The sequence below is a fragment of the Orbicella faveolata genome, unplaced genomic scaffold, assembly GCF_042242905.1.
Source record: "Orbicella faveolata isolate gen_17 unplaced genomic scaffold, um_ofav_v1 contig_36, whole genome shotgun sequence".
Taxonomy (NCBI): domain Eukaryota; kingdom Metazoa; phylum Cnidaria; class Anthozoa; order Scleractinia; family Merulinidae; genus Orbicella; species Orbicella faveolata.
In genome coordinates this window covers 7,512,488-7,526,223 of record NW_028301565.1, presented here as the reverse complement: position 1 = coordinate 7,526,223, position 13,736 = coordinate 7,512,488, and the positions used below count along the sequence as shown (strand labels likewise).

General features: G+C 39.1%; 1 protein-coding gene across 1 annotated transcript; it reads left to right on the top strand.

Moving 5' to 3' along the window:
* The first annotated feature begins 1,281 nt into the window (after window positions 1-1,281).
* LOC110048956 (uncharacterized) lies at window positions 1,282-8,763 on the top strand. Its single transcript, XM_020754715.2, has 11 exons — window positions 1,282-1,501; window positions 1,871-1,983; window positions 2,640-2,788; window positions 2,991-3,149; window positions 3,784-3,925; window positions 4,095-4,220; window positions 5,263-5,377; window positions 5,944-6,015; window positions 6,225-6,273; window positions 6,906-6,960; window positions 7,436-8,763. Exons 1-11 carry the CDS (start codon window positions 1,367-1,369, stop codon window positions 7,554-7,556), a joined length of 1,236 nt encoding a protein of 411 aa, XP_020610374.1. The 5' UTR covers window positions 1,282-1,366; the 3' UTR covers window positions 7,557-8,763.
* The last annotated feature ends 4,973 nt before the right edge of the window (window positions 8,764-13,736 follow it).

Sequence of the window (13,736 nt, the reverse complement as noted above, 5' to 3'; positions counted from 1 at the left end):
ATGACCTTGAGGACGGTGCCTACTTTTGTTAGTACGCTTACTTTCTGCGCATCACACAAGGCATGGTTTAAGCGCCACGCGCGCGCTGGGTTTGACATTGATGCAATCAACTACGCTACCAAGTACACAACTAAAAGAAAGCAAAATTCTCTTACTATGACCAAATCAAGTTTAATGAACCCGTACTTAAACCAGGAACACCAAAATAGCAGCATATCGCTAACCACTAACTGTTAGCGTCATCCAGCTGAAAAACTAGCTGTTATCTGTGGAAAATTATACTGAAATCCAGCTGTAAACATGTACCTGCGGATGGCGTAGCGCGCGCGCAAAACAAGTGCGAAATAGGCAAATGTTTTACTTACTAAGCAGGCGACAGGAAAGTATGTAACGGGCACCGTAAAAGTTTTCAAAAAAGATCAATAACTTTAAAAAACGCGTGGTTACCCCCTACATTTTATGTTATGAAATGGAAGTGGCAAACCTATTCAACACGTGATTAGTCTCTGGTTGTGAGCAAAAGGTATTTAGACTATATTTTAGCTGAACCCTGAGAAGAAGGCTGTCAGAGACGCTAAAAGCGCTGTTACAACGATTTTGTTATTGAAAACATACAAAAAATGTTTTTTTGTTACCATTTACCATGCAGTTTTAAGATCTTTATAAATGTGTTTGCTTTTCTGTTTGTAAAGGCGAATTCGAAGGAAATCTGTGAAGAAATATATTTTCCTTCTTTTTCTCAGAAAACGCTGATGTCAGCATTTTTGTTGAGATTCAAGGCTAATTATCTCGGAAAAACGCGTGGCTACCCCAATTTTTCTTTGTGGATTCCAATAGCCCTTGCAAAGGTCTATTTTTTCCACGTGGTCCTTACCTGGCGCAAAAACCAGTGTACGTATTGCGTATAGCACAGAGAGCGAGGCTGGAGAACGCGAGAGCGAGGCTGAAATGGACCGCCCGGTGATTACTGCCGTGATCTTCAAAATGGTGTTGTTGTTCCACTTGAAGGAGTTTAGAAAGTTCAACTTTGGGAACCGATTAAGGTCTTACTGTGACACAATGTGTACCAACTATAAAAAAGGTACGTATAAGTTGTCTAATGGAGCGTAACTAAGCCATCTCATCAAAGATTGGTAGATAATCCGCGCCAAGAAGTCCAATACCTTGTCGACAGCTCTCGACCAGCACCACCACTGTGTGTACACATCCTCTATATTTGTCTTTTAGGGAACAAAAGAGGTGAAAAGGTTAATATGATTGACTGAATTAGGTGAGCAGAAGTAATTTTTCGTAGTCAATCATGCGTGGTTAGCGTGTGAATATTTGGACGTGAGTTATACGTTTATCGCACGAGAGCCATCTAAAAATGGCAGCGGGAACATTACTTGAAGATCTTGGTTGTTATAATTCCGATGTAGTCGACTTGTCCATCTCATCACAGGATTCTGTTATTCTGAACATCTGTAAAGATGGCATGGAGCTGGGAACTGTGCACTGCTTGGTATAATCTTAACTAGTAATATTAGTACTTGTACCGTTACTCTTCTTCAATATAAAATTTTAGGTCAATAGTCTCCCAGTGTCTGCTGTGGAGAGGGCACTCGGAAACGATGGAAATAGTTCCCCCTTCCATTCCGATGCCATGAGACTATGATACCCAAAGACATAATTTGTGTTATGTTAGATATAGTTAACTATTTAATTAATAAAAGGTACGTTTAACCATCAACGTAGGTGTAAAGTATTTTGTAGATTTTGTATTTTGATGGTTATTAACTGGAAAGAATTTTTTAAAATAACGTGCAGGTTAGATATAATTTTTAAAATGTATACTGAAGAGTAAACTTTGCTTATCACTTATCCTTTTAAGGCTACTCAAGATCCTGGAGACTTATTTCAGTATGGACCAAGACAAGGAAATTTGGAGTTGCGTCAGTCATTAGCCAATTTTCTGGCTGAGGAGTATGGACATCAAGTATCAAGGTACAGATAGTCAATTTAGGACTAGCAAAAATTAAGCTGAATTTAGGTACTAAGTGAAGAACAATAATTATTATATATAGTGGTATACTGACTACAAGAGTCCAGGCTGATAGATAAAGGTAAGGTGTTGGGGCATCCTGCTAGGATTATAATGTGATCGAGAAACTTCCCATTATTATATCCAGACATAAATAAATGGATAACGTCGATGATGTCAGTAATTAAGTTATCAATCTGTAATCAATATCATCAAATTGTAAAATGAATTATGAATTACTTCAATCAATGAGTGATTATTAGCATTCATGGGTAAACAGTGGCATCATTGAGTAACTGATAGGTCACAAAATGTCATTTGCTATCAGTTTGATAGGCCACATTTTTCTGTCATCAACAAACTATTTACGCATTGGTCATTGATGGTGTTTAATAACTAATCTGTTGATTACTTACTGATAATCCATGGAATACTCGTTGGGTTATCAGTGTTGATTACATTACTAGATGATAATGATAACAATGATGATGTTAATGATTACATTACTAGACTCACTACGAATAGTTACCTGTAATCATAGTCATGAAATTTTAATTAATTTCAGTATTTTTTCAATTAGATTAAAATACCTTTTTGATTTTTTCTTTTTATAAATCAGTGAGCGTCTGTTCATTACTGGAGGATCATCACAAGGCCTTGTTTTGTTATGCAATGTGCTCTCTCAGTCTGGGGATCCTGTTTTTGTGCCTGATCTCACTGGTAGTTCCCTTGACATTTTCAGGGATTTGAGCCTCAAACTTGTTTCAGGTTAGTGTTGTTTAGTCAGTTCTAGATACAAGTACGGGGGTACATTTTTAGCCAAACCTTTTAAAAAGATCTGAAATTGGAAATATCTCGAATAATATATTATATTTCTGCAACTGTGGTACCACATGCATAGTGACCTACAACTGTACCATACAATCTTATGATCCAATCGGCCCATTTTCAATATTTTCATTTTCTAAAGTTCCAACTGATGAGAATGGGTTGATTGTGGAAGAACTGGACAAACTTCTGAAAGCACATTCTTATAGGAAGAGATCAGCAACAGAAAAGAAGCCATTCTGGGGATTTGTTTACTTGATGACTATTTTCAAGAATCCTACTGGACAGTCACTCCCAGAAGGTACCATGATAATGAAGTGTTGTGGCTATTCTGTATTTAAATTTTTTTTTTTGGCTTGTTGGTGAGGTTCAATTTCTATTTTTCTGATAGAAAAATGACAGTCACTGTGTTACTTGTGAAAATCTTGTGGATGGTTAGTCTCAATAGTCACCGAGAGACTTGATCCAAAACTAATGAATGATTAGTCTGGCTAGACCAGCATAAATGTCTGTAGGAAAAGTTGATCTTGTCAATGTAACAAAAGGTTTCATGAGGCAGGGGTAAAGTTAGTATCTCTAATAGAGAGGAAACTCATCTCATAAATAGACATTCTTTCCCTGATTTTTACTCTAGTTACCACATTTAGTACTAACAAAGTACTAACAATGTTTGTATTCATTGCTTGTATGGCAAAAACTACCACAAACTCAATTTTCAAGAATTGTGTTCCTTAATTTAAATAGTTGCACTGCTCAGGAAATTCTCCCTTTTGGTAAGAGTGAGAGTAAAAAGTTAAACTCCCAGCTATAAGTGCTCATTACTTGAGGAAATAATAAGTGCCCTCAGGAAATGTTCAGTTTATCAGGTAGAGTGTCTGATCTTGTTGTATTGATATTCTGTTAATAATTTTTAATTATTGTTTTTCTTATTTCAGACAGATGTAATGCTCTTATTGAGATTATCAGGAAGCATAAGGTGTTGTGTTTGTGTGACGACACTTTGGCCTGTTTGTCCTATGCTGAAAGTGACCCTGCATTTAAAAAAGCACCAAAAAGGCTCTTTGCCTATGATCAAAGGTTTGTTGACATTTATAGATCATTGAACCCACTGTAACTCTTGTTTGTCCACATCTGAGCTTTTTCTTTGACTGTTGTTATAACATTCCTGGTGTGTCATGAAAGCATCCTCTTGAGAGTGAATGGTTTGTAAATCATTTTGTGCTGTAAGCCAACTTTTATTTCTCAGTTCAGCAGGTTCTGCAGAACATGGAAACATTGTTTCTCTTGGATCATTTTCTACAATATTCAGTCCTGGTTTGAGAATTGGCTGGTTGGAAGCCCCGCAAAATGTCTTAGGACATTTAAAAAATAGGTAATTAGCTGTTTGCTTTAGAGGGATGGGCTATGCTTGGTGGCGCTATGGTTGCTTTGTGTCACACAACTCAAGACCATGTAAGAGAGAGAGCTTGAAGCTGACAGGCCACGCCTTTGTGTTGTTTTTTTGAGTAAGATGCACGTGTATAATACTCTCACAGTGTCTCAGCTCTGATCCACCCTTACGACTTTTGGTACCGGCAATTTTTCAGGGAACCCTGGAATGGTGTAAATGAGTTATTCCAGAAATATTCATCCCCTTCCACAGAGGCTTCTCTTGTTTGACACCCCCATCCCTGGAAATTCCCGTTTGGGTTCATACTTTTCTTAAAAGATTTTGGCTTTTTTAACCCCCCCCCCCCCCCCCCCCCCTCAGAATTTCCAACCCTCCTTGAGGTGGATGTGGACATTTTCTGGCACCCCACCATTTACTGGGGGAGGAGGGAGTCTGTGATCTACCAGCAACCCGCCCAGTGGGAATGACAAATTATACCATGTCCAGGGGTTTTGTTAAGGACTGGGCATTGGGCAAATTGACCAGCTGTGAGGATGATTTTGCCTGCCTGGTTTGACCATCTAGAGAAAAGTTTTTCTTCTAAAGAAGTTAACTTCAAAACGTTTTGCCTGCCTGTGAAAACCAGTTGCCCACGTGCTGAAAGCATTAATTAATGAAACTCCTGCATATCTTGCTTCATGGGAATGTAATTGCAGTTTCTTTAGCAGACATAATCACCATTGTTATGTTTGTCTCTATTTTATTGGAGAATTGGACAGGCATTGGACACACTTGTCAAGTAAACAGTAATATTTATTGTTTACTTGACAAGTGTGTATTAGTCTATTGCACAGAATTTTTGAACACCTTTGCACCACAGGGCTTCAAATAATTTCCTGGGTGGCACCGGTCAAATTGTCCAATCAAACATATTTTTGCTCGGACATACCAGTATCCCATTTTATTATTGTTTACTTAAATATCAGCCAATAATTATTATTGGCTGATATTTTGTCTTTAAAGTTGTCTATTTAAACTTTTTCAGTTCTTTTGTGTGCCACGTTGGTTCAAGTCAGCACTATCTCAGTGGAGTGATGGCTAGTGTCATTGAACTTGGTCAACTTGAAAAACTTCTTTCCTCTCTGAAAATCAGCTACCATGTAAGTAAACAATGCAAGCTGATGCAAAGCCAAGTAAAGCTGCTGCAGGCCTCTAGTCAGTGTTGTTGTTGTAGTCATTTTCTTGATTGGGAATTCTCCTGTCATATTGAAAGGGGTGCTCCCCAGAAGTGTTTAAAAATGATCCCAAAAAAATTTTCTAGACATGGCACAAATTCATCCCCCTAGTAGAGTAGCAATTCTATGGCAAAAAACTGAGAAGTTTTTGGCTTATTACCCTAAACGGTACCACAATAACCCCAACGGTGGTCATTTGAGATTTTAGGACTCTTAAGTGGTACAAAACAACAGGTTTTAAATGTACACCCCTCATATTAAGTGGAAAGTGCCCCCTGGTAATCACTCTTTGCAAAGAGCCATTTGCTACATGATTTTAAGTAATGTTGAATCAATACACAGCTCATTGAATCACTAATTGATGTTTTCTCTATTTTCATAAGATATCTACTTTAAAATAATTTATATGCTTTGATATTGTAAGGAGTAATCAGAAGGTAAACACTTGTGAGAAATTTAAAAGTTGATTGTTCTTGGTCTTGTCTTTCCAGGGTCGACTTGCTGCCATGTTTGATGTACTCCTGCAACACATGCCCAAAGAAGTAAAGCTTTCCAAACCTCAGGCAAGTAAATACTCTTCTAGCCTGCCAATGCAGACAATTATTCCGGCTGTCACTTGGTCGCCGGAAATATGTCGGCGTTTGCAGGCTGATACTCTCCACAAACATAATTTTTTTTTACTTGTCTCAGCTATTTGTTGTATGTTTGACTTGTTGACTCAAATGCTATTTCAGAACTGTACGTTATAACTTCCTTTTTGTTTTGTACACAGGGTGGAATATTTGTATGGATAACGTTACCTCAAAACATTGATGCCGATGGTAAGTTCCTATTATTTAATTGTTGTACTATATTACCGGTGGGCCATCAAGGGAATCTTTCCATTTCCTGCGGCTGCAAAAACTGATACGCTCTGTGCATTACCTTAATCAAAAGAAGGGCTGGTAAATTTCTGATACCAACCGAATAAAAACTGGTCATAAAGGGAGTTGCCAGGCGAATAGGCCATTTTTCTTTTTCCCTTAAAAAGGAACCCACCTAGTTATAAGCATAAAAAGTGACAGTTAATTTCAGCAAAAACCGTCGACGCGGAAAACAACTCAAAACCGTTACCTAGGCAATACTCGATTTTATTGTAATCAGGCCTCATTTACATTTTTATCTTCTAGCTTTTTTCACGCTTGTTTTTATTCTCAATTTTTCGCACCCCATTCGTATATGTTTTCGCTTGCGCGCCACATTTTTCATTCGTGAAAGGCTATAGACTGATAGCCGAAAGCTTATGTTTTCAATATATTTTTAACCAGAGAGCGTTTTTATTCCAATAGTTAATTTTTTGTTCATCATGGATATCTCTCAATGAATTAAGAAGTTAAGATTTTATTGTTATACTTGTCTTGATGATTAGACTTTGGTATATGTCACATATATTTGCTTTTGTTTCTCCGTTTAGAGCTGCTGAAAGTTTGTAGAGAAAAGTACAATGTTGGCTTCTCTCCTGGCTCAGAGTAAGAACTTTACTTGGCTAAAGATTTTCCACAATCGCCTCACATATTTTAACTGATTCCCTTATCTAATCTGTTAATTTATTCAAGTGCTGAAAGTTAAGCAGTTTTCTTCAATAATTAGCAAATCACAAACAGCACAATGAATTCTGTCAGAACTAGAAGAGAACTTTGTAGCTGATGCCAAGAGTGACAAAGCATTGAACGTGATTAGTTGCATGAATACAATCGTTTAGCTTTCCGTGGTTTTTCGTCCATGATTGTGAAATAGGATATTCTCTTGTTTGTATCGCGTTTTCCGGGCTAGTTCATTTTTCCCTTTCTTGAAAACCTAAAGATTCATTTAGACTGAAAACAACCCATTTCTATATATACCACTTAAAGTCAAACTGAAACCCTCAATATACTTTTTAATTGTGTTATTTTTGTTATTGTATTAATTATCAGACATAAAGATGTAATGTTCTTGGTGTTTCAGATTCTCTTCGACCCCGGACAAGTTCAGAAACTGTATTCGGTTGTGTGTTGCTCATTACAACGAAAAAATTCTGTCTTCAGCTGTGGAGAGACTGGCGACAGCTATCAAGGAGAAAATGTAGGCAGCTTCTTGTGGGCAACCTAGAAAGATGACGCTGCAGACTGTGGTGGAAAATAGTGCGACCTGCAGAAAACAGAAACATATTATGAAGCTGGAGAGTTATGGTGCAAATTTGGGGTTACTTCTTCCGTGTCTACGAAGCAGCTGAGATCTGTATAGAAGCAAGAAACTGAACCGAGAAACGGTTGAACCACAAAAAGAAAATTAGGAGAAGGACAAGATAGTGGGTTCTAATCACTTAGATACGTTTTAAATTGGATGAAGAGGTCTTGTTTGGACACTATTCTTGTATCGAATTGTCTTGCAAGATTTGCAGGGGCGATAGTTCCTGTGAACGGTCTGGGCGTACAGTACTTAATTAAGATGATTATGACTTATCATACCAGCTAATGGTAATCTTTTTTTGCACTGAGGTAGGTTAACTTGCAAGGCAGGGAGCTGCCTTATTCGGTGACTTTTGATTTCCTGCCCCGTGACGTGGCACAAATGAGCAGTCTTAGTTTGGTCCAAGTTTCCCAGCGCGCCGAAACTGAGAAATGATACAGACATATAAAGTGATCTCTTCTCTCAATTGCATTCACTGCTACAGGGAGCTGTTTTCGCAATGTGTTACGAGTGTCGTTGTAGAGCAGGGTTGTTTCCAGACAACTCAGGATCGCTGGTAACAGCAACAAACTAATTTATTTCCGTAAGGTAACTTCGCGAGTTTACAGCACTAAGCTTCTTCAAATTTGAATCAATCTCTCTTACAGAAAAAACTCTCGCTCTAATATACATGAGACTTAAAGTTCTAGAAACTTCTATTAGGGGCTAAATTAAGTAGTTTTACAAAGTTTCTGATCTGAGTAATGACATAAGGATTAGAATGTTCTGGAATGTTCTTAAACAAATTGGTCACGGCTGAATGACTTCGGTTCTAGATTGTTCTAGAACTTGACTTAGACAATTTTTCGTAACACAACGCCTCAGGTGCTTTCACAATAATTTGGGTATTTTAAGTTCAGCGCTCTCCTCTGTGCCAAAAAGAGCTTAAGGACTAGGTGTCTCCTAGGACAGGTCGTAGGCTCTGTCAGTGCGCGCATTTCTAAAAACCCGCCTATACAGGTGAATTATGGTTCCGATATTTTGGTGGTAGTGTAAAAGAAACAATTTGCATTCTTGCATGCTTGCAAGTTTTATTTAAATAAAGTTATATTGCAGATATTGAATGACCTTTTAATTGGTCCTGGTTATTTCTCTTTATGTAGTCGAAGAAATACATACACTAATCTCTGTGTTCTAAGTGGAAAGTCATCAGATGCCACGTTTACAAACTGATTGTAAACGATAACAATTCATAGGGAAAAATCGAATATGAACACACGAAAATGGCGGACTGAGGTCAGTCAGGTAACAAGTACCGTGTGGCGCAAAATTTTTGTGTGTTCTAAATTTTGCGATTTCCACGATCCGCAAAAATAAGTTCCCGCGAAAAAAAGTGCCGGCAAAAGTTTTCTCAGCAGAACTTTACTCCATTGGCGGAATTATACATGTAATCATCTCATGTAGATCATAGAATCTTGGTGCTATTTATTTAAAACGTGTCTTTCGTTCAGAAACAAAACTCTAGGGAAATACATCATGTGGTACTGCAGTTTTTTGCTGAGCCATTGTCGGAGCAATCGGCCAGGTCAGAGCAAGATGTACTTGTAATGAATGATACTGGGTGCCGTGTTTTACATCTCTTCATGTTGTCTCACTTGTCGACTGCATGTAGTTAAAAAGTGTAGCGGCTAACAGCTTCAATTGTTCACTTGGTGATACAAGCATGAAATTTGGCAGGAACATTCTAATTTGTCTATTCTTTCATTCTAGTCGATTAGCCACTTGAAATTCGCATTAACAAGAGTTTTTTTCAAACTGACTGAAAATGGGTGCGATGTGATAAAATGGCGGCCATTTTAAGTAATATCCTTACTTTTAACTCATCTTGAAGCAACATTTGAGCAGTTTACTACTCCATGATTACGACATTTTACTGCTAGCATCCTTTAGATACAATTGACTCTTCCATACATCTTTCAGTTTGTGAAAATGGCCAAACAGTGCTAAAGAATTCTTTCTTTAACAGGCGCTCATGATCTCATAGTGTTGTTATATACAGGTTACATTATGTGCCTATCCCGTATTCAGTACGGTAATTCAATACGCCCAGCAGTTTCTTAGCTGGGTGATTCCCAAACAATTCTTTTTTAAACAACCTCTGATCACGTATAAGTTTCAAATACACAAGTTACATTACATGCCTACTTCAACCGAATTCTGATATTCAGAACAGCAATTCATTACGCCCAGCAGTTTCTAGCTGGCTAATTCAAAAACAGCTTTTCAAACAAGCTTTTGATTTCGTAACAGTGCCAAATAGTGCTGCTATACAATTTACATTGTATGCCTACTATAGTCGATGACCAGGTGGAGCTACTTTTCACACGAACAGCTACACAGAGCTGTACAGTTCAGCCCAGAGCGAAGACATTTGCACCTCCCACAACAGTCTTTCCTGCAGCCACATCTGGTTAGTTCTCGACAACTTGCAGCAACTGATGGAATGTCAGTCCAAAGTATCTGCCACGTGTCACCTCGCCTACTCCATCCCCAATCAGCTGGACTTTTTGTGACAGGTCGAGGGAGAGTGGCTTGACCCCAGATAATTCTTCCTTGGTAGGCAGCATGCTTTGAATGTAGCTTGAGGGCAGACTGAGGTGGTATTGCATCATACGGCCTCTGTTTGCGAGCGAAGAAATTCAGTCTTGCATCGTTCACACTTATATCTGCACTGGACCTGTCATACATGACCACAACAAACTGTTCTAGACTCTGCAGATCAGCGTCGTCAAGAGCTGGCACACACTGACTGAGTTTGGTGAAAGTGGTCGAGACCTCCTTACAGACATTTCATGTTTGCCATGCAGACTTCTTTCTTTTGCCACGGAAAGCAGACACAGTGTTGCATCACGTAAATGCGTGCAAGAATGGGAGTCTACTGGCTTTCTCTGGACGGATTGTGTTTACCAGTTCGTGCACCGGAATCAACCGAAAATTTCCTCCTTGACCAAACGCAATCCACATTTTTTCAAGACCAGGCTCGTTTAAGGATTTCATGACAGATATGGCAATACCTACCACATCCGTGTCGTTTGCCTTAATCATTAAAGCCTTTCTGCCGTTCATTGCCGCATGTCATGCGTGCACAAAAATACGTGGGTCTGCCTCGTGGTGCATACATGGTGCTAAATCTTCGAACGCAATTACACGATTGCAACAGACGTATTCCAAGCACGGCATGTCTGCTTCGGACAACCGGTCCGCAAGAAAATGGAAAAGTTCAGTCTTGTTGTTGTTATCTCTCAGAAAGCTTTGCCAATTTTGGGGAGTCTTGCTGGTTGGTGCAACCCTTCTTCGTATCCCTTTGCCCCTTTTGGATCGTGCCTCCAATTTCAGGCTGGACTCCTTATACACATCAAACTCAATGTCAACTCTTTGTTACTTGGTAGAATATGATGTAACTCTTGGAAGGATGTCCTCATTGGCGTAGTCATCAAATGTCTTTGACGTACGTGGGGGTTGGGAGTTGACAAGAGCTCAGTAATCCATCTATGATGATTGCATCTGCCTCTGGTTCTGTGTTTGGCATTCAAAGTCTCGGACACAAGTATCTCAACCAATCGCGATTTCTGGCATGTGTGAAGTTTTCCACTGTCACTGAGGGAAGCTGGAGCTGACTGATTTTCGTGCTGGAAGAAATCATGCGAATCACACTGTCTGTCTGCTTTGACATGAAATGAAGAGTTGGGAAATAGGTGACAGTCCTCTTCCAGTGTCCTCTCTTTGGAACTGGCGACACTGGAAATTTCCTCTTGCTTGAAAAAAATGATCTTGTTCTTTCTATTTGATAAAACAAGGTGTGCTGTTCTTTCTTCAGTCCTTCAATGAAGGATTGGAACTGATCTTTGCCTCTGCTATGGTGAGTAGCAAAAAGTCTTGAATTAGCTGGATCGGCAATGTCCTTAGCTTTTTGTCTAATGCGAGAAGGTCCGCGGACTCTTCTTCAAAAGGATTGCCCATTTCTGTAAATACTGGGAATAGCTTTTCCACTTTCTCAAAGACCGCTATTTTGAGCACTTCCGCCTTGTTCGTGATGTTTTCTACTGATTGTTCCCGCAACCTCTTCGTAGCGAGCGAAAAGGCGGCCCACCTCTGGTCCAGCTATCATCCACCTCCAGAGTGCTGTAGGGTCCTCTGTCAAGCCTATCGCTCCTCCATCATCCTTGATGACCGCATTGTTTTGTTCGCGGGCTTGGTTGATTGCAATTGACGAGAAATCTTTGCAAGATTTGTGCTACATATACTTCTGGATGTTGTTGATCGATGGTCATCATATCTCTGAGGTGAATTTAAAGCCACCACGCATAATTCACATTGCTGTTTGCAAAGAAATAGGGCATAAGTTCTGCCAGCGCCTCACGATACAGGCAAAAGTTGGCGTCTCTGAATGAAGGAACCAATGTTAGAATGGTTAGCTCTAGAGCTAAAACAAAATGCAAACTGTGGACTTTCGAGTCGTCGTTTCTTACACCACTCTTCGAAATCAAGAACATCTTGTGGACTTTAAGATGTATCTCTTCTATAGCTATTATACGCAGCTTGCCTCTGCTTGTATAGACAACATGCTGTGATATGATGTACTTGACGAGATCTGGTAACACTTGAGGCTGACAGATAAGATTCTGCAGTACCAGATGAGGCAACTCCTGCCTCAACAAAAGCACTTGTCCTACCACTGTCCTGAAGTAAAGACCCTATCAATTTCAAGAGCAGCCATTTCTATGTGAAGACCTATCTTTGAGATGAATCGTCTGAGAGTTTTAAAGTACAGGAATCTTTAAAATATATGTCAAACTTTCGACCCAAACACAAGTAATATATGAGGGTTAAAACTAAAATCTATTATCGTAATAACCTAAGTACAAAAATTCTAAAATACTTGCAGACATGCTCCACTGGCCATGATAATGGCTGCTCCGTCTGCGACTCTTGATAGCCTACGGACGTTTTCGCCAGCAGCCAACGTTTTCTACTCAGCTATAGTATTTTTTTAGTTCCTTTGCTCGACAATGAACGTTTGTACTGCAACATAATTAACTTCTCCTATATAAGGCTGCGAATTAACCCTATACCTAGAGTCAATGGCGGCCATGTTGAGATAAAGACCACCTTTTTAGTAAATTGTTAAAAAAGTGTTATACCGCCAAATTTGAAGTGGCTGATCGATCAGAATGAAAGAATACTTAATTTAAAACATTTCTGTGAAATTTCATGCTTGTATCACTAAGTGATCAATTTTGCCAAAAAATGATGTTAGCCGCTACACTAAAATGAAAAAAAACAAAAACAAAAAACAAAAACAAAAATGTTGTAACTCAAATTAAACACGACTTCCTGATAATCACAAAACAACTGATTTCAATCAGTTGTTTTGTGATTATTAAAATACCCAGCGAGAATGAATGAATGAATGAATGAAAAGTCCTTATTAAAAGATCAGGCACAGCATACGTGTGACTTTACGGACAATAAGAAACTGAGCCAGTTACCAGTCATTTTATGTACTAAAAAATTATATTAAGCTAAAAATTATTAAGAAGTAAATCTTAAAAGTCATCTTTTACGAAAGCCCGTTTTTAAAACCCGTTCAGTTTTCACTCTAGGGAGTATGAACTCGTGACCCCTATCTCTAAGAGCCCTGTTACGTTTAGGTGGAAGCAAGTCGCACAACATATGACCAGTTTCACTAGTGATTCTTTGAAATAGAGCACTGTCCCTTTTCGCAAATTATCGCAGAAATTAGTTCCCGCAAAATACAAAAAAATTTCACCGTTTCGCAAAATTAAATTCCTGGAGAATATTTTGCCACACAGTACTTAACATCCACGGCGGCCGTACGTGCCAGGGGGTGGCCCTGGAGACGAGAATAGTACCTTTCCCTGACGTACGTAATCCCCGGGACGTGGTCCCGGGACGTCATCCCGAAAACCGAGGGCATAAAGCGTAGCTAGCGGCGTCTGGACTCGTTATGTTAAAATGTGTGAAAGCCGGGAAAATGAGTGGTAGAGTCACTGGCACGATGAAAAGCAGGAAATGA